General features: G+C 46.4%; 1 protein-coding gene and 1 long non-coding RNA gene across 4 annotated transcripts in view; both read left to right on the forward strand.

Moving 5' to 3' along the window:
- Positions 1–2649: 2649 nt before the first annotated feature.
- GLRX (glutaredoxin) overlaps positions 2650–20005 on the forward strand; it is a 44442-nt gene continuing 27086 nt past the window's right edge. The window contains exons 1-3 of one of the 3 annotated variants that reach the window (XM_014867529.3): positions 2650–3128; positions 8726–8845; positions 10441–11562. In XM_014867529.3, the coding sequence (XP_014723015.1) occupies positions 2919–3128; positions 8726–8839 (324 nt within the window). In that variant the 5' untranslated portion in view covers positions 2650–2918 and the 3' untranslated portion in view covers positions 8840–8845; positions 10441–11562. Of the gene's footprint in view, positions 3129–8725; positions 8846–10437; positions 11563–20005 lie in introns of those variants that run through there. The other 2 variants (XM_014867537.3, XM_070517749.1) reach the window with 2 other exon arrangements.
- On the forward strand, positions 6225–7952 carry LOC139046206 (uncharacterized). The gene is made up of 3 exons (XR_011505935.1): positions 6225–6322; positions 7420–7531; positions 7829–7952. It is a non-coding gene; the product is annotated as an uncharacterized lncRNA (long non-coding RNA).

Genomic DNA, 20005 nt, shown 5'->3' on the forward strand with positions numbered 1-20005 from the left:
TAAGATCACATTAACAGTAACAGCCCACGTTTCACACATATCATGAGCTTGTTGCCTCCATAGCAGAACCTCCGGTCCCTTAAAAAAAGCCCTCGATTCCCAGTAAGCATTTCTGGGAGTGCCCGGGGGTGTCGTGCACAAGCCCAGGAAGAGTCCTCATGTGCTCTTCCACACACACCTCTGTTGATGTCCACAGCACTTGAGGACTGGGCCTCCCTCCAGCCCCCTTGAAATGCCCCTCAGACCCATGGATTCCGTCTCCTGATGGGCCAAAGCTACAAAGCTTCATGATGTCACTGAAGCAGAGCATCCCATGCTCTGAATGCTTCACTGAGCTGAAGCCATAGAATTTTCTGAGAAATGTGGCAGACACCTCCTCTTTGCCATCCGTTGGTGTTCCATGTCTCACACAGTTCCTCATGAAAATGCCTTCTTCAGCAGGCTTCCTGCAGCCATCTGTCCTAAGGTTTCAGACACCAGTCCCTAGGGCTGAGCTGTAGGGCAGATGACAGAGCCCCCTGTACCCTAGTCTCTGCCCCAGGTACTCAAACCCCCAGGGGACCCTCTGCAAACTGGTCCTTGAGGAGGTTCACTCCACTAGTTTACCAAAAACTCCACACCCACACTCCCGAGTTAGTCTCAGTCAGGACACCTGGCCACAGGGTGATTTAGCAATGTAGAGGCCATGGTTGAGGCAGGCCAAAGGCGTTTCAGCAGAACGTGTGATAATGAGGCCAGATCGCCATGAGGTGAGGAGAGTGGGAGGGGAGTAAAGTGCACACAGCAAACAGAACAGCAAGGTTTGTGAAAGATGGCTGTTAAGGAAAGGGTGGAGGGAGGAAAACAGGACAAAGGAGATGGCAGGTGGTGGTGGTTTTAATCAAGGGAGGGGGGAACATCATGACATGCTGATGGAGAGGCGAACCCCAGGCACCGAGAAGGGAAAGGCTCTGAGGGAATAGCCAGGTACAAGGCGTGTTGATGAACCTTGGGCCTGGTGAACTGAAGGTGGCGGCTCTGAGAGAATAGCAAGGTACAAGGCGTGTTGATGAACCTTGGGCTTGATGAAGAGAAGGCGGCAGCTCTGAGGGCCCTGAAGAGACCCTGGGCCTCAGGTGGGGACTGGCCACGGAAGTGAGCTAAAGGAAGAAAATGAAGAGAGGCAACCAAATGCTGCCATGAGCTTAGTCAGGAGGAAGGCGAATCCATGGGTTGGGAAGTCCCAGCCCTGACCAGGACCAGTTGCCTCAGGCCTCCTGGCTCTAGCAGATTCTTTTTGTTGACAGAGATCTCACTTAGTAGCTCCCTCTCTGTGACTCAGAATCTGGGTTTCTCGTGTTGCCATTTAATTTTATTAATAATTATAGCTGCTTCCTGGAGTCAATTTTCTTTCCTTCTCTCAATCACGCTATGCTTGGGATTCCACCCACATGACAACCACTGGAAGCGTCCAGCTCTGGCCCAGGCCCCACCTTTCAGAAGATACTCTAGTTTCAGTATAACACTTCCTCGGGGAAAGGCTGAATCACTTTCAAGGGAGGTGGTTTTTCCTTGATTTATTTATTGAACTTACCGTACCCAGAGGGCGTCAGAACCTAGAGCAGAAGACTTCGCTCACCACAGTGGGGGGCACGGGCACCGCAGGAGGAGCATCGGATTTTCTAGTCCTAGAGCCCTGGCTTCAGGTCTTCTAACACTTGAGGTGAATGTGGTCCCTGAGTTATTATACGGCTTCTATCCCCAACAGTGGAAACACAGGCTCAAACAGACAAAAAGACCCTCATGGGATCTGTGGTTTGAAAGCAGGGGTTGTGTCGGAATTTGCTTCCATGCTAAACTGTTGTTCAAGGGTCACAAACTCAAATGCTAATGGGGTGAAGAGGCAGGTGTCCGGAAGGCAGGAGCTGGCCAGGGGGCCTATGGAAAATGGAGCCACTGTCTGCCCGAGGGGACAATAGCTACTCAGCCCCAGCTGCTACCACAAAGGAATGTCACCTGACTTTTCAGAGAGAGGTTGCAAATGTTCACATTTTTAAATGTTGGGAACTAATGCCATTAAAATAATCACAACAGTGCCTGCCCGGTGGCGCAGCGATTAAGTTCGCATGTTCTGCTTCTCAGCGGCCCAGGGTTCGCTGGTTCGGATTCCGGGTGCGGACATGGCACGGCTTGGCACACCATGCTGTGGTAGGCATCCCACATACAAAGCAGAGGAAGGTGGGCATGGATGTTAGCTCAGGGCCAGTCTTCCTCAGCAAAAAAGAGGAGGACTGGCAGTAGTTAGCTCAGGGCTAATCTTCCTCAAAATAAATAAATTAATTAATTAAATTAAATTAAATTAAATAATCACTACAGCAAAACACCCACCATGCCGGCCAAGCAAAATGCCCTAGGAGCAGCCTCAAGACGGGATGCAAAGTCACAATTTCCAACCCACTTCCACTAAAGAGATTTCAAGGCATTCTGTTTCTTGAATGATTCTGTTTCCATGAGTTTTAAAAAACTGTGTCTCTGAGAAGCAAAACAAAGGTTTTACTCCAAGAGGTCACTGCCTGCCTCTGAGGTCACGGCTCCCTCCCTGGGGCTGGCCTGTGCACTTTGTGCTTCCCCAGAGGGTTATTTGACTATGCTTTCTGCCAAAGGGCAGGCACTCCTGAAAGATCTGAGGACAATGACGCCCTGGGCATAGCTATCGGTGACTAAATACAAGTATGCATTCCCCGGCATCTCCAGCAGGTGAATCACACCAGACTGAAATGACTTTGGGGCTGTCCCTTTAAAAACTGAGTAGGCTACCGGGCAAACTCCTCCTCCAGGGAGGTTCCTTTAAATGGGAGCCAGCTGGCTGGGCCTCGTTTTGCACCCCGAGCAATACCTGCAATTGAGGATTCCTCCCCGGGAGGCGGCAGCCTGTCAGCATGGCTAAAGAGTTTGTGAACAGCAAGCTCCAGCCCGGGAAGGTGGTTGTGTTCATCAAGCCCACTTGCCCCTACTGCAAAAAGACCCACGAGCTCCTCAGCCGATTGCCCTTCAAACAAGGGTCTTTGGAATTTGTCGATATCACAGCCACCGGCGACGACGCGAGCAAGATTCAGGATTATTTGCAAGAGCTCACAGGAGCCAGAACGGTGAGCCTGGGGTTTCGTTCTAAAATGCTCACCGATTCCGTTTTCTTCACCGAGCTGTGAGCAGGGTCCGCCTGTGCCTTTCTCTAGGGCACCGCTAGGGCTGCGTCACTCAAGGCGTCGGGAGGGCTGTGCGGGGTGGGGGAGGCGCCTGAGCACGACGGGCCCCTGGAACGGGCGGCCCGACTGCAGCCAAGGGTCCCCTGAGATGGGAGGAGGGAGGGCAGCTGACTGCGCGTCAGGGTCAGTGGGCCGAGCGGCTGTCGTGGAGGAGTTATCTAGAGTCTTTGTTTTAAGCCCTGCCGTGAAATGATAGTTTTCAGCTTGCGGGTTCGGGGTGGAAGGACCAAGTGTGATCTGTCCCTTTCTGCTACTGCATATGGGAATCGTGCACACTCTTGTCTTCTGTTTTCCACAGCCAAGCGGGATTCGCTGTCCTTCATTCTTTTCTCTAGGCTCTCTTTAACCTAATTTGCTCATTCTTCCTTATCTAACTCCTCCCACTGGCAAAATCTAACGGCTCTTTATTTGCCCCTTGTTCTACACGACGGGATGTTTCCAGGCCTGTCATAGGAGGAAGTCCAGAGGCCAGAGTTCCCGCCTGCCTCTCACAGTGGCTTGCTGTGTGATCCTGGGCAAGTCACCACCTCTGTGATCCTCAAGGACCTCCTCGGCTGCCAGACCAGACTAGAGTAGGCGACCTCTAAGTCCCCTTTGGTATGAGTAGACCGTGAGCCCCTCTAAGAACTGCTCTCTTTGATCTGAACAGGCTTCCTCTTCCTTGGGGTCCGAGGCTTCTGGGGGGATGCCCAGCCAGCCAGATCGCCTGCATCAGTTCTGGTGCTGGGTTGGGTGAGTGATGTCCCACCTGCTCACCCAAGTTCCCTTTCAGGATGTATATTCTAGGACACAGTGTTTGCAGAAGCACATATCCTAGTTCAGTTTTAATCTGACTTCCAGGGTTTCTTCTGAATTCTCAGAGTAAAGCATGGGAGGCTGTTCCTTCCCGCCTCTCCAGTCAGAAATCACAGAGGCCAAACCTGTTGCTTCCAGGACCCCAGGGGAGGACTCCTGCCTTTGGGAGGTCCTGGAACAGAGGACACAGTGGTGAGAGAGACCCTTGCTGCTTAGCTGGACCTCCAGCTGTGCAGGCTTCGGGTCCTGAGAAGGAAAGAGTGGTACAAGTACTGCCATGGACCCGGCTGTGATGGACCCCTCACTGCCAGGGGTTCTCAGGTGTTGCTGCATGTTAGAATCACCTGAGGAGCATTTTTTTTTAAAAAAATCCCAAGTCATACCCCATACCAATTGAAACACCATGTCGGGGCGGCCCGTGGCTGGGTAGTGAAGTTCCTGTGCTCCGCTTTGGTTGCCTGGGGTTGGCCCCACCAGATCCTGGCAGCAGACCTACACACCACACATCAAGCCATGCTGTGACAGCATCCCACACGAAAGAGCTAGAATGACCTACAACTGGGATATACAACTATGTGCTGGGGCTTTGGGGAGGAAAAAAAAAAGGAAGATTGGCAACAGATGTTAGCTCAGGGCCAATCTTCCTCACCAAAAACACCAAGTCAGAGGTGGGAGCCAGGCCTTAGTGGTTTTAAAGATTCCCAGGTCAAAGGGTAGAAACTTATAAGATGAATAAGTTCTGGGGATCTAAAGTACAGCATGATGACTATAGTTAACGATACTGTATCTTATGCTTGAAATTTGCAGAGAGTAGATCTTAAGTGTTCTCCCTGCGTACACAAAAATGGTAACCACGTGAGGTGATGAGTAAGTTAATTAACTTGATTATGGTAATCATTTCACAACATACCATGACATGCCATCAAACCATGACATTGTACACCTTAAATATTTACAAATTTGTCAATTATACTTCAAGCTGGGGAAAAAATAGTTTATTTCCTATCAAAGAAAAGATCCCCAGGTAATTCCAATTTGCAACAAGTTTTGGGAGCCACGGCTCAGCTAGGCAGTCTTTATTCTCTAGCAGGAAAAACAAACCTATTCATGCGTTCATTCAACAATTTTTTGTTTTTTGTAAAGCAACAATTTTTCTTCTAGTAGTCTTTTAAGGTTGTTTTTGAATTTAAAAAAATATTTTTCACAGGTTCTTGAGTCCGAAAGGCATTCCTCTAAGGAGAATAAATCCTTTGATGTTGTATGCCTCATGCTCCCCAACAGTGAAGGGTTTGTATTCGAAGAAACTGAAAACTTGAGAGTGGTTCCTATCTTACTCATCCTGCACTGACCTGTGGTGCTGTGCAGACAGTAGGAACCCAGCTGGACTTCACTGATTACAGAAACTGAGGTCTTCAGTTGGGCCATGTACTTGGAGAAACCTGTTCTGGTTTTGCTATAGCCCCGGTTCCTAGCTCAGTGCCGTCATTTATTCCTTCTCTAAAGCTCTTTCTTTCCTTATGTAGATCCGTTTCTGACCTCTATCATTTTCCTTCTCTGTGAGGAACTTTGAACATTTCTTGCAAGGCAAATCTATTAGCGATAAATTCCCCTAATTTTTGACTGTGTGAAAGTGTTTATTTCTCCTTCACTTTGAAGGATAATTCTGCTGGATACAACAAATATTTTTAAGCACCTACTACATCGTAGGCACTTTTCTGGACGTTGGAAACACTGCCATGAACAGAAAAAAAAAAAAAAAAAACTCCTGCCCTTGTGGAACTTCCATTCTAGTAAACAGAATGAAACATTATGTTGGAAGGTGGTAAGTGATATGTGCTGTGGAGAAGAGCTAAGAAGGAAAGAGAGGCAGTAGGTACAGCTTTAAATGGAGCCATCAGGGCCTCACTGATTGGAGTTAATCTCTAAAGGAGGTGAGGACGGAAGGCACACAGACATACAGGGGCAGAGCATCCAGGCAGTGGGAACAGCAAGTGCAAAGTTCCTGTGGCAGAAATGTGCCTGGCAAGGAGGCCTGCATGGCTGGAGCATTGTGAGCTGGTGGGAGAGTGGAGAACAGGAAGAGATGATGGGGTATGGGTTGGGAAGGCCTTTCAAGCTATCATGAAAACTGTGGCACGTGATGTGAGACAGCAGAGGAGTTAGTTTTGAATCTAGTTTCATTTTGAAAGGGTCACTCTGGTGGCTGTCAGGAGAAGAGACTCTAGGGACGCCAGGCGAGGATTGAAGCTGGGAGATGCCTGGAGGCTCCAGCTGTAATTCATGTGAGAAATGCTCGTGGCTTGTAACAGGGACGCATCCAGGGAGGGGTGAGCGGTGTTGAGAAGGAGCTTTAGTAGCTGCATCCGAGTAAGCTTAGAGCACAGAAGATGCCGCCTCGCTGAGGCTGGGGGCTGGAGAAACCACTTCCAGGAGAGCAAGGGTTGTTAGGGTGGCAGTTGTCTTTCTGCTTCTTGATAGTAACAGACTCTCAAGTTCCTCTGAAGAAGGGGACGGGGCCGTGGGGAGCGCACAGAGGGTGCGTTTCTTCATCGTTCCTCAGCTCAATCAACAGTTTCCTGTCTTGTCACCACAGCCCCGCACTCTGTCCTGTGCAGCCTGTGGTTCAGCTCCCTTTGGGGGTGCTGGTGACTGTTGTGCTTTCAAGTGCTTTTGCTGTTGCCTAACTAGAGGGGGGGTGTACGGGCAAAGGGGCCTTTCAGCTCCTAGGCAAACAGCTTCTTTGCCCAGTGGTGTGCATACGGCCCCACCCTGGAGACAGCGCCATCCTGTGTCAGGGCCTCTGCCACGCGGTGGGGGCTGCTGTAGGGCTGTGGGTTTTCAAAGCCACTGTACCCTGGGAGGAATGAACAGCTGCTCGGCGTCAGCCAGTGTAAACAGTGGTTTACACACGCGAGCCCTGGGGCAGCCGTGTCAGCTTCACCTGCAAACTCGTCAGAAATACAAATTCTTGGACCCCCACCCAGATGTCCTCTATCAGAATTTTGGGGAGGGTAGTAGAAATCTATGTTTTAACAAGCCCTTCAGCAGTTCTGACGCCCGTTCAACAATGGCTCAGACCTTTTTGAAAACATAGAAGTTCCAGAATGAATACGTCTCTTTTTTAAAGCTCAGATGATTTTTATCTCCTTATGCGATGCCTTCAACAGAAGGTGCTCTGACGTATAATTATATTAGAATTACATTAGGATTTTGTTCTATTTACTGTTACAACTGACCACAGCCTAGTGTTTCTGGGGAGATAAAAGCCAAAGGGCCTCCAACAATTGGGGGAGGGGGCTTTATTTTCTCTAAAATAATGGCCAGGACCCAGGGGAAAGCTGAGGTTTCTGGGCTCATCTTTCTGCGGCTATTCTTTCAGCTGAGAAAACAATGTGGCCTCGATGGCACTTCCCATGTGCGAAGCCCAGCCCGCCGTGTGGTGCGGTGGAGCAGGCTGCACCTCCAGTGAGCGACGAGGACGACGTGAGCAGGTCTTCTCAGTCCGCGTCCTGTGTGTTCTTTCCCACTCTTGAGGCAAGAGGAAATAGCCACAGAAATGTGGTGCTGGATTCTTTTAATTTTGGCCTTAATTTTTAAAGCTCACTTCCACCCAGACCCCTTCTTAATAAAAATACTGTCAGGACTTATCCAAAATAATTCAACCCTCTTCCTCAGCTCTCTCATTTTTTAAAAAAATTCGCTTGAATTACTATGCCCTCTGAGGAAAATCAACAGCTTTGAAAATATTCTTACTGCTTTCTATCTCTCACTTCTCCCACCCTTTCTAGTATGTTCCTCGTGTCCAGGGAGAGGAGCTTCTTGCTTCTAACCACTCAGGTGACCCATCTTGTGCTTGTTTCTTCACTACCTGTCAGCCTTTGTGTAACCCCCTTGGCCTGGAGGTTGTCCGGGCCACAGTGAGAGGACTTCCTCCTCCTTCAGGATTCCAAGAGCCCTCTGGAATTCTGGAATGTGCCTAGCAGCAGGGCAGGAGCCTGAGTGTGATTGGAGATAAATGCACTCAGTGGATGTGATGACTGTGTCAGACTGATTGTGTAAATCTTGCCGTGGGTGACCCACCCAAGCCAGGTGTGAAACCAAAGCAGACGAACGTGCTTGCTCCCAGAGCTGTAGCACTTACACATTTCATGATGGGCCAGGGATTAAAAAGGGAGACTCGGACATCACCACTGAGGACAGAGCTCATGACAGAGAAAGATGACTGTAATAAACCGTGGACCTGAAAATCAGGGGCAGAGACCTAATGCAGGTACTTTTCCTACTGTATTTAGAAACAAACTCCTACCTGGTTGCCATGGCTTATGTCTCAGGGGTGGTCCCAGCTGCAGAGGAACCGGAATTTAATCAGGGTGGTCTAGCTGCAGCCAACCAAAATTGCTTCCCTGAACTGTGTTTCTGCAGAGGGAAATTTTAAATCACCCTGACTAGTTGGGCAATCTTACGCACAGCACATGCAATTTGAAAAACATCTTGGCTTAAATTCTTTAGTGAATAATTTTACACTTAGAAGAGAAAGTTCTGACCTGAAAGAATATATAAGAGGAGGTTGTAAAGTGATTTGAACAGCTTTGGATCATGGAAAATATTTAGAGGAAGGAGAAAATGTCATTCTTTCTAACCTAATAATTAAGTTCCTAAATGTCCTGGCTTGTTTGCTTTTTTAGGTACCTCGCGTCTTCATCGGTAAAGACTGTATAGGTGGATGCACTGACCTACTCAACATGCATCAGAGTGGGCAGCTGTTGACACGGCTAAAGCAAATTGGAGCTCTAGAATAATTACAGGTGAGTGACAGGTGGGACACTGGGCCCAGAACACTGGGAGACAGTGGCATTCTATTGCCATGTTTTATTATAAGCTAGGAAGGCGTTCTGGCTAGGGAAAGAATGATTTGGGGTGGTTTGGGGACCCGTGAGGTCATTTATGTGACTTCACATTTTACAAAGGGATTAATTGTGTCAATGGGAGGAAATCCTCTCACTCGACCTTCATTTAACAAATGTTTATTAAGCACTTACCACATGCCAGATGCTGTACTAGGCACTGGGAATATAGTAGTGAACAAAAAGATAACATGGGACTTGTATTCTAGAGAGGTAGACAGATCAGAAACAAGTAGATAATTCCTGAAACAAATAAATAGGATAATGTGATAGAACATGGTAGGGAGTGGGGAGCAAATTTAGCTGATATGGCGTGGGAAGGCCTTTCTCAGAGGGGCTGGTTGAGCTGAGGCTTGGTTGACAAGATGGAGACAGCTATGTGAAGGTGAAGCAGAAGGCCTTTTCAGGCAGAGGGAATAGCAAGTGCAAAGGCCCTGACGTGAGAAGTATGGACTCTTCAAGGAAGAGAAGGGAAGCAAGAGCAGACCGAGTGAAGTGTAGTGAGAAGGAAGAGGAGTAAATGTGGGCAGGGGCCAGAGCACGCAGGCCTTGGTAAGTAATCTGGATGATTCTGAGTGCAACGTGAAATCAAGGTAACTTTTGCTTTGCTGTATTTACACTGCAAATCAATTCGATCTAATTGGCTTCCCAAACGCCAAAACGAAGTTTTCTAAAATTGTAACCTAAAGGAGATCCTTGGCTCAATGGAAAACCATAGGGTGATGAACTATTCAGAAAGGAACCAGCCTACTTTTGGGGTCTGCTGAGCTCCCTTCTCCCCCGGCTCTTGTTAGTGCTAGCCAGCTTCAAGCCAGGCCAACTCCACTGACTCATACATACAGAGACTCTGTTTTTTTTAGTCAAAGGAGAAATGTATGGTTCTTAAACCAAAATATTCTTTGAGGGGTATTTATTATCCATTAATTAATAACTTACCCTTGAGAAATGAGTATGTATAATTTGTGGTGGTTACTCAGAATAGCAACAGAAGTATGAAAAAGAAAGGTCTGGAAAAATATAACTGAATCCCTTGAAATAAAATAGTTAATATTATAAGCCTTCTAATCACAATTCTACAACATCCTCTAGGCAGGTGAGCACTGTCTGCTTGGGTGAGCTTCCTGGCCTCACCCCGTGCACTAAAGCACTTAACCCAATTAACTATGGTGCCAAATGTTTCCTATTCTGGAATACTTTTTTTTAGCAATTTAGGCTTAGACGAAGAATGGAAGGAAGCTAATGACATTCCTGGGAAGATGAGGAATACCGTTTCCCCAACTACCTCTATGTTGGGGTGGCCATTAGAGTCCCCCATACTCACAAGCTTTCTTTATTTGCATTATATGCTCTCAGTATTTTGCTGGCAGCTGCATCCCAGGGCCATCTGTAACACATTGTGTTTAAATAGCAAGAGTAAGTGTCCTGGTAATGAAAAGGGAAATGAGGGGAATTTACCTTTCCAAGAAAATCCAGTTCTCTGTATTTTTTCCCAGCAGAGCTGATCCCAGACTGATGTCCCCCTGAGAGCTGAATAGCATTGCTATGATGACAGCACTTCCTGGTGGATGGATCAGGGGCTACCTTTACCCAGCTACAGCAGCTGTTTACTTCTGAAATATGTTAACCAAAAAAGGAGGGGTGGGGGTTGGCAAAAATAGCTTTTTCTTTTTTGATTTAGTGTTAAAAGTGGCTCAACTTGCCCCAAATCACAGATCTGAGAAGGTTGATGGATGTCTTGGGTTTCTTCTGGATCGGCCCTTTGGGTTCCAAAAGACCGTGACAGTCATGGCCTAGAATTCACTCACTGACTCAAAAGATGTTCTCTCTCTTTGGCACATGTTTCTTATGATTGTCCTCCATGCGCCGGGCCTCGTCTACCTCTAAGCCAGTGTTTCGCAACCAAGTTTATCCCAAGCCCCTCAGGATGAATCTGTAGTTGGTTTTCTGCTACTACCTGAAAATTATTTTGTTGAGTTTGGCTTTATGGAGTTTGTACTATGAAATCAATAAGTATTTTGAATGTACTTTTTCAAACTGCATGTGTCTCCCTGGTTACCATCCTCACTCCACCCCACTCCTATCTTGAGAATCATTTGCTCTGAAACAGTGTTCTCAACCTTGACAAATTCACAGCTCTCACAGGAAATGTTCAACAGTTAAGAAATTGGAGAAGTGAGTTAAGAAATGAAGGGCCTGAGGGCCCCATTTGAGAAAGTCCGCATGAAACATTAAGCACTGTTGGCCTCCTGGTGCCCAGTGATCGGAGGTCCAGGTGGAGATGCCGTGATCATCTCTTGCCTAAGATGCTCATCCAGGTCATCCTGAACAAGTATGTGTTAATTTGCTTAGATTATGAACCAAAGTAAAACATGAAATTTAAAACGTTATCACAGAAAACTTACAACTCCCTCCCCCAAGGGTATGTCTGTGAAAGTAGCCAAATTTAAGAAACACGGTCCTAAATTATTTTCTCTCTCCTTTTTTTCCCTACTCTCTGAAAACTTAAGGATCCCTTACTGTGAAGTTTGTTCTAGCATTGCAAGAGTAAGTTAATTTCCTTCTGCAGTCTTTAGGGTGAATGTTAATTTCTTTTCTAATAAAGAAGTACCCAGAGATGATACAGTGATCTTTGTCCAATTCTTTTCTATGTTCTCAAGACCTTAAGGAATGGTATTAATGCAAAATACACCAATTTAAAGCTTTATGTTTTTCTCTCGCCGTTATAAAGCACATGCTATTGTCCCTCATTGAGGACAAATGGTTGATGTGATTTTCCAATTTTATATTGAAATGACAATTTGAATGTAATATATCAACACTAGCCTATTGAATACTGTTTAGGGTTTAATAATAGTCTTTTTCATTTCATGTTCCATTTTCCATTTCTCACTTAATACCCTTGTGCTTTTGGCTTACTCTTCCTTCCCTTACGGGCTCTACCACTGCTTTCAACCAGACTGCTGTGGATGATTGTGCAGGTCATGCACTGCACAACGCTCTGATTGACACCCCCTGGAGGCTGCGCGGTGTGCAACCTGCACTGTCCCTGATCCACTCCAGTTCGCTTGCCTGCACTTTCTTTCATACTCCTCTGTCTCTGCTCATGTGTTTCCTCCTCCAGAGATGCCCTTTCTTAGCCTTTGTTTTGCTGTCATACTCCTCCTTCAAGCCCTGACTTACAGACTACCTCCCCCTTTACATACCCTCTCCTCTCACTGCCTTTTGACTTTCCTCTATCTTTTCTGTGTTCTCTTTCTGGAACTCCTAGTAATCACATATCGGATCTCCCAGACTTGCTCCCTCTTCTGTGATCCTAAAGCCCTCTGCATAGAGGTACTTTAAAACCCTCATCAGGTTGTGTTGTCATCAATCATCTGTTCTGGGTTCTTGCCAGACTCAGAAATACTCAAAGGCAAGAGGCATTGCTTAACATCTCTGTTTAACCTCTTCCCTCCACAGAGGGAACACTAGCTCGTTGTTGCAATCATTCTGACACTTCTCTTTATAGTTTTACTCTCTAAATATCCCTAAACAATACATCTTAGTTTCGAAAAGCAACAGCAAACACCAATCTCGCTGTGTAAGGAAAGGGTGATATGACAATCAGATGAACGACCCCAGGAGAAGATGAGCCGGACAGAGGCTCTGGGTCATAGACTGGCTTCAGCTTCCTGGGGAGTTTACCAGAGGGGTGGTCCTGAGTGAGTCTTTGGTGGTCAGGGAGGCTATCATGTGAACAGGTACTGGGCATGCCCCAGAAATATGGTCGATGGAAGCGGGCTGCTCTGTGTTTCCTGCTTCCACAGCCCACCTCCCACTCTCAGGAGTAGGTCAAAGCACATCACTTCTGTGGGAGTGTGGCACACCCTCGACTAGCCAAGTGTGTGGCATGAATAAAAATGTCAGCATGAGGCAACTAAGTACAGATAAGATTCTGCTTCAGGCTCATTTGAGCATTCTGTCCTCGAGTTAAATAAGGTACAGCCGGGGGCCGGCCCTGTGGCCAAGCAGTTAAGTTCATGCGCTGTGCTTCCGGGTCACAGGGTTTTGCTGGTTCGGACCCTGGGCATAGACACGGCACCGCTCATCAAGCCATGCTGAGGGGGCGACATGCCACATGCCACAACTAGAAGGACCCACAACTAAAATATACAACTATGTACTGGGGTGCTTTGGAGAGAGGAAGAAGGAAAAAAAAAAAAAGACTAGTAACAGATGTTAGCTCAGGTGTCCATCTTAAAAAAAAAAAGGTACAGCAGGAGAGCCCTCAACATGGAGAATTACACCACTGCAATCTGGAATCGTTGCCGTGTGTGTCAGGGCACAGCTCTCTTCCCGCGATGTCCCTTCACCATCATCCTGGGGATTCAGTTTCCTGATCTCCTATTTCCCACGCCCCATATGTATTTGTTACAACTAAACTGCCGTGACAAAATTACGTTAGAAGCTTAATTGTCTCTCTCATAACAGTCCAAAGGGGCTTTGCCCCATGGACTCCCACCAACCCAGGAGTTGTATGCACCACTTCTGCTCCCATCCCTTGGCCAGGACTTCGTCCAGGGCCTCCCTTAGCCACAGGGGAGGCTGGGCAATGGTGTCCCTGCTGAGAAGCTCCTTGGCCAGCTAAAAGTCAGGGAGGTCCACACCAAAGGAATGGATATTGAAGGAAAATTAGCAGATGATGTCCTTTTTTTTTTTTTCCATTTTGGAGGACCATATATCCTCCATGGTTATTAAGAAAGAGAGAATGGGAAGTAAGCTTTTTGAAACCTTGTTTATCTGAAAATATCTTTATTTTGCCCTCGTATTTGGTTGATAGTTTGTCCAGATATAGCTCCTAGTTAGGAATCGGTTTCCTGCAGAACTCTGACGTCGCTGCTCACTGTCTTCTGCTGTCCGTGTTGCTGTTAAGAAATCTGAAGCCATTCTGATTCCTGATACTTGGTGGATGACCAGTTTGGGTTTGTTTGTTTGTTTGTTTTCTACTCTGGAAGCTTACAAAATCTTCCCTTGGGGTCCTGTGCTCTAAAATAGCACACTGACATACCTTGGAGAGGGGCTATTTTCATACATTTTGGGCGCTACTCGGAGGTTTGGGCGGTCCATTCAATCTTCTCTCTTGTCTTTCAGTTCTTAGAAATTTCATTGGATTGTTTCATGGATGCTTTCCTCTCCTCTATCTTCTCTGAGTTCTCTTTCTGGAACTCCTGGTAATCACCTATTGGCTCTCCTGGACTTGTCCTTAATTTTTGTTATATTCTCTCTCTTATTTTCAATCTCTTTTTCTCCCCCCGGGGGATTTGCTCATCTTTATCTTCCTACCGTTCTGTTGAGTTTTTAATTCTGATGTCAATGTGCTTAATATCCAATAGCTCTTCAATAGTATCTGAATGTTCCTCTTTTTATAGAACTGTTTTTGTTTCATGGCTGTAGTACATTATCTCTCTGAGGTGATTGTGATTTTTTAAAAACTTCTTTACTGAATTATTCCAACTATGACTTTTTTCCTATTTCCAAGAGTTCTTTCTTGTTCTTAGTTGTTTCCTTTTTTTTTTTCTTGTTCTTTTTTTATGGATACAATCATTTCCTTCATCTCTGGAAGGATATTAATTATGGCTGGAGCTTTTTAAAAAGCTGTCTTCTGATTCCTGCTTTATCTCCTTCCCCTCTGAGTCCCTATTTTCTGTTTCTGCTCTACATTTAAAGGCCATCCACAAATGTCTGGAGGTCTGACTAGATATTTAAGAAGGAGGCACCAACAGCTGGTTGGAAGACTTGTGTGCATGGATTGGGCTTGCCTACTGGTTGGCTTCATCACAGGGTCTTTGTTCAAATGTCACCTTCTCAGCAAGGTTTCCCACATCAGCCTAGTTAAAATTTCACCTAGCATTCTATCCCGCTTCCTTGTTTTGTTTTCCTCTATAGCATTTATTACCTAATATATTGTACAATTCGTTTATTTATTTTCTTTATTGTCTGTTTCACCACCAAAATGTAAACCCCTCAAGGCCAGGAATGTGTATTGGTTTTATTCACTGCTGTATCTGCAGCATCAAGAAGACTGCCTGCATATAGTAGTCACTGAGAAATATCTGTTGGGTGTCTGAATGAATGAATGAATGAATGATCAGGTGCAGATCCCCCACGTGTTAGTTCCTGGATGTTTTTCTCTGGAGCCGTTCAGCTTCTCCAGTTTCACGGTCAGGGGGTTGGGCCTTGCTGCCAGGTTCTGGCTGCCAAGCAGGGGAAAGAGACTCGGCAGCCCCCTGGTCAGTGTGCAGACTCTCCTGTAATCTCCTGTTTTCTGCCGGCTCCTTGCTGAGTGTTTCTGGGTTATTACACAGGAATAGAAAGCACTATCATCCAAAGAGCACTGAGAGGTTGGCACAAGGGGTTGGCAGAGGAAAGCAACAAAAATAACACGCAAAAAATTCATAGCCAAAGCTCTGCTTCTGTTTACTTTAAAAAGCAAGCAATTCAATCCCTTGCACATGTCTCATTTTAATAACTGCCTTCAGTCTGCTGCTTCCTGGCCCCTGGAGGTGGTGACTGACAGCCCTTCCCCCAATTCAAGGCTGTCCAAAGACGGCCCTTAAAGGGAAGTAACAACTGGGGGTGATACATGGGTGTGTGGGACAGGTGGCACTATTTCTATCCCCAGTGAGTATCATTACGCCATTATCTTGACACTTGGTTGTAAGGGAGAGCCGTGTTCTCTAATTTCACTGCACCATGCAATGGTTAGTGGGTTCCGGAAAATATTTTAAAGAACTGGGCTCCTGAGATATTTTAAGTAAAATTCCATTCTTATATTAATAGTGATCTTTTCTTATTAAATACAGCGAGCATAAAGTCTGAAGGGGCACACTTTAATCTTAAGAGAATCTGCCCACATCCCTTTAAGCACAGGTGATATTTAAACACGAGTCAGATTTACATTTCCTGTCCCCAGGTGACTTTTCTAGTGAGCTGTGCAAAACTGAGGTGGAGGAGAAAAGAAGGGGCATTAGGAGAGTTAATGAAAGTGCCGAACCTCTGGTAACCTCTCTGGGGTTGCAGTTAGCGCTCCTGGGGTTTTATTCCTGGGGGCTCTTCTTGCCCATTTGGGGTCTTCCTTCCCTGCTACCAAGGTTACAGCCCCTGGCCCCCTAGAGCTGAGCTTTCTCAGGAGAGAGTGGAGCAACTGCCTTCTCTCTTTCCTCGTGTGCTTTGTGAAACTTGGAATACGTCATACACAGGATTACACGTTGTTTTACAGTGGAGACTTTGCACTGCCTTTCCTTATACTTCCAAGTCATCCTGTGGAGCGGGTATGGATGATCTTTAACATAATCTGCCCTGGGTTCTGACCAGAGGTGTCAAACGGGGACCAAAGGATCCACTCTGGGAACAGGCTGACAACTCTTGGGAAGGTCAAATTAGAGAAATCAGCTGGAAGCTGTGGCCCTGAGGGCTGTCCCTCAGCATCTAGAATGCAACCCCATGTGTGACGAGAGTGGTGCACAAAGCTGACTCAGTGTCCTTAATCAGGACCCTGCTTGGAAGATCCCAGTCACTAACACAGTTGCTGGATGATTGCAGAGTGCCAGAGAGTAGCAAGGGAGGAAAAGGATGGGCCACAGGCTGCTTCCAGAGAGGGAAGAGTGTGGGCGTCCACAGACAGACAAACAGCAGGTTAACCAAGGAGGAGCCCTCGTTCTTCTCCCCATCCAGGAAGCCCAAGGCAGGCAGCACCAGGGAGGGGAGGATGTGGCTTCAGGACACTTTTGAGGACAATTTACCCTCCCCCCCCAGGTGTGACCCAATGGCTGATAGACTGTCCTTAATATGACCAGAGAAATTCCCCTCATCTACGAGAGGGACGGAGCAATGGATGCAAAATGCTCCCTGAACACTGCCTGAGCTGGCAGGAGAGGAGAAATCCCCTTCCACAGGAATCTGAGGAGGGAGGTGTTCCCCCGTAGCCCGACAGTCTTCAGCATGAGGACAGTTTTCTCCACTCACTGTTCTTTGCCTACAGGAGAATGAGCCCCTAGGGGATCTCAGGGCTATTGAGAGGGTCAGAGAGTCTACACAGACATTCCAATTTGCCACAGGTGCATAGAAAGGTGCCATTCTATGTATCTTTCACTGCATCTAGTTTTTCCAATATTTTAATAAAGGTGAACAATTGATTTACCCAGTTAGAAGTTTTTCTTGGTTTATTTTCTTGTGTGACAGCAGCAGCAGAGGATAAAATATAAATCCATTTAAGGGATCAGTGCATATGAAACCAGCAAACAGCCATTGTTGATTAAGTATCTAGGTACTAAAGTTTTTTTCCTTTTTGCAATTACTCATTACAGCTTTTAGCTGTTTAACCCACCCATTGTTAATGTTGCTCTTTAGGCAATATGCTATCTGACTCCCACTAGGCTCCTATAGATAACATCTTCCTGGAGCCTGGGTCACCATGGTAATGGGTGTGTGAGCTGTTTTTCAGGAATTAGAACCCCTTTTGCCACTCCAGGCTGGTTGAGACCACCAAACTCATCAACGGGGCCCATGGAGATGTCCAATAGGCGACCTTTTGATATCACGAGGCTAAAAACTCCACCCTCAGATCATGCTAACACCGCCATTTTGTGAGTATGGGTCCTATGAAGAGGCATGGAGTCTGACTATTCTTGCGCAGATCATGAATAACCTCATCTCTCCTCACCTCCAATCACCTCACTCCACATTTCTGATCACCTTGCCCCCATCCCATAAATATCCCTGAGTCCCTATTTCCAAGGAAGCAAATTTGAGGCTCCTGTTCTCACTTCCTCATGGGGCTGCCTTGTGAATAAACTCTCTCTCTACTGCAGTCTCGTCGTCTTGGTGTTCTGGGCAGTGGGCAAAAACGAACCTGGTTGGGTAACACATACCCCTATAATTATCTATTCAAAATATTTAACTTACTTTTGAACAAAGCAGTCCAGCATTCACAGTGGCTTTTGATAGACTGTTTTCTCAGTCAATGGCTAACACACAACCGCTACATATGGAGAGATGCTGGTCTGCCCCATCTTCTAATATTGAAAAAAGAAAGTGGAGAGTCCACAAGTTTGGAAATACCGGAGACTATTGCCCTGTACCAAAGAGACGGCTAACAGCACTGGTTCTCAGTCTTCCTGCTTACACAGATTGTAACTGCAGTGTAAAGGTAGTAGCAAATTATGGTTAACTTGTACCCAAGTCAACATATAATGAGTTTTATCCCGTGTTTCCTAGGCATTTTAAAGAGGCTATATAATCTCCCCATTGGTTGAAATAGGTGAATGTAAGAGTCTGCATGCTGTCGTGATAGAAGCTTAGAAAGACCAGCTGCACTCACTGGGTGCTAAGCACATTCTAAGTTTTGAACATGTTTTCATTCATGTAATTCTCACAGCAGCCCTACAAGCCAACTGCTATCATCATCATTTCCATTCTACAGATGGAAAAACTGAGGCACAGAGAGGTTATGTAAATTGCCCAGGGTCTCTCAGCAGAGCCAGGATGTGAGCCCAGCAGGCTTCCAGGAGTACATACTCACAACCACTCTGCCTTTCACTAGCTGTTTCATTGTTATGGAGACCTACTCGTGTTTCCTGGTCCAGCACAATGAGTGAAGGGCCTCCTGGATCTCTGGGCTTTGAGCTACAACACAAGAAATGATTTGACTTCTCCAGCATGGCCTGTCTCTTAGCTCAGTGTTTCCCAGAGAAGGTTCTTCAGAACGCTGGTTCCATGACATGTTAATAAATGTTGCACGAAAAAAGGGGTTCGATGGTCAAATGAATTTGGGAAATGCCGGGCTAAACAATATGCTGGCCTACAGGGCTTACTCTCATTTTGAGAGTCCAAGCCTTTTATCTGATCTACTTTAACACTTGTGCTCTTGAGGACTTCCAGTTTCCAATTCGGCATGTCAGAAGCTTGGAAGTCAACACTCCATCCTAACAAGTAAAAAGCTGAATAAACTGAAAAATCCACAACTCTCCTTAGATCCATAAGAGAATTGAGGTCACAGGGTAAACCATTGCCCACCAAACTGGAGAGACTGGTAGGCAAATACAGAGAATCACAACTTACAGAGCAGAGAGCTTGGTGAAAATTAGCGCTGGGTAGGGAAACCGGAACTGTAATTGACAAATTGCTGGAGGCTCAGTGTGGACAAGTCTAGAGTAAAAATCTCCAGGGGGACCCAGTCATCAGGGGGCTCCCACAGTTTTGTGAGTTTTACTTCCTGGAGTTCTAACTAGGTTCTCACGATAAATATTGAATTTCAGAAACAATCTCTTCTGCTTCCAGCAGGCGAAGAAGACAAGGAACCATTTTGAAATATACTAGAGCACTCTGCTTTTCTTAACAAAGTCTGTCCTCAGGAGTTAACTATTTAACTAGGGCCTAAACTGCTGGGGTTTTATCAGAGCCTAACTGACCTGGGGGAGGGGAAAACCCCACTTCAGTCCCCTCTAGCCTTCCATAGGGAGAAGGGAAATACCCAGTTCCATACTAGCCATCCTATTTGACTTGGCTGGGGGTCGGGCAGAGGGGGAGGCAGGGGTGACTGAGAAGCACATGTGAAGCTCACAGGCCAGAGGCACTGGCTCACTACAAACTGAGACCTACTCATGGGAATATAGGTGGCTTCTCTTCCCTCCACATATCTTATCACCACATTACTAAAGGTCTATTTACAGCAGGTACCCAGTCCAGTATATTGTGTCTGGCTATCAAGGAAAAATTACAAGGCAAAAAACATGGAGCCAGCCCCGTGGCCTAATGGTTAAGCTCTGCTTCTGTGGCCTGGGTTCGGATCCTGGGCATGGACCTGTACCCCTCACTGGTGGCCGTGCTGTGGCAGCAACCTACATACAAAACAGAGGGAGATTGGAAAAGATGTTAGCTCAGGGCGAAACTTCCTCAGCAAAAAAAAAAAGAAAGAGAGAGAGAGAGAAGCAAAAAACACAGTTGGAAGACAGAGAGCAAGCATCAGACCAGATTCAGATATGGCAGGCATGTTGGAATCATCAGACTGGAAATTTAAAATAA

This window comes from Equus asinus, chromosome 9 (genome assembly GCF_041296235.1).
Source record: "Equus asinus isolate D_3611 breed Donkey chromosome 9, EquAss-T2T_v2, whole genome shotgun sequence".
In the NCBI taxonomy this organism is placed as follows: domain Eukaryota; kingdom Metazoa; phylum Chordata; class Mammalia; order Perissodactyla; family Equidae; genus Equus; species Equus asinus.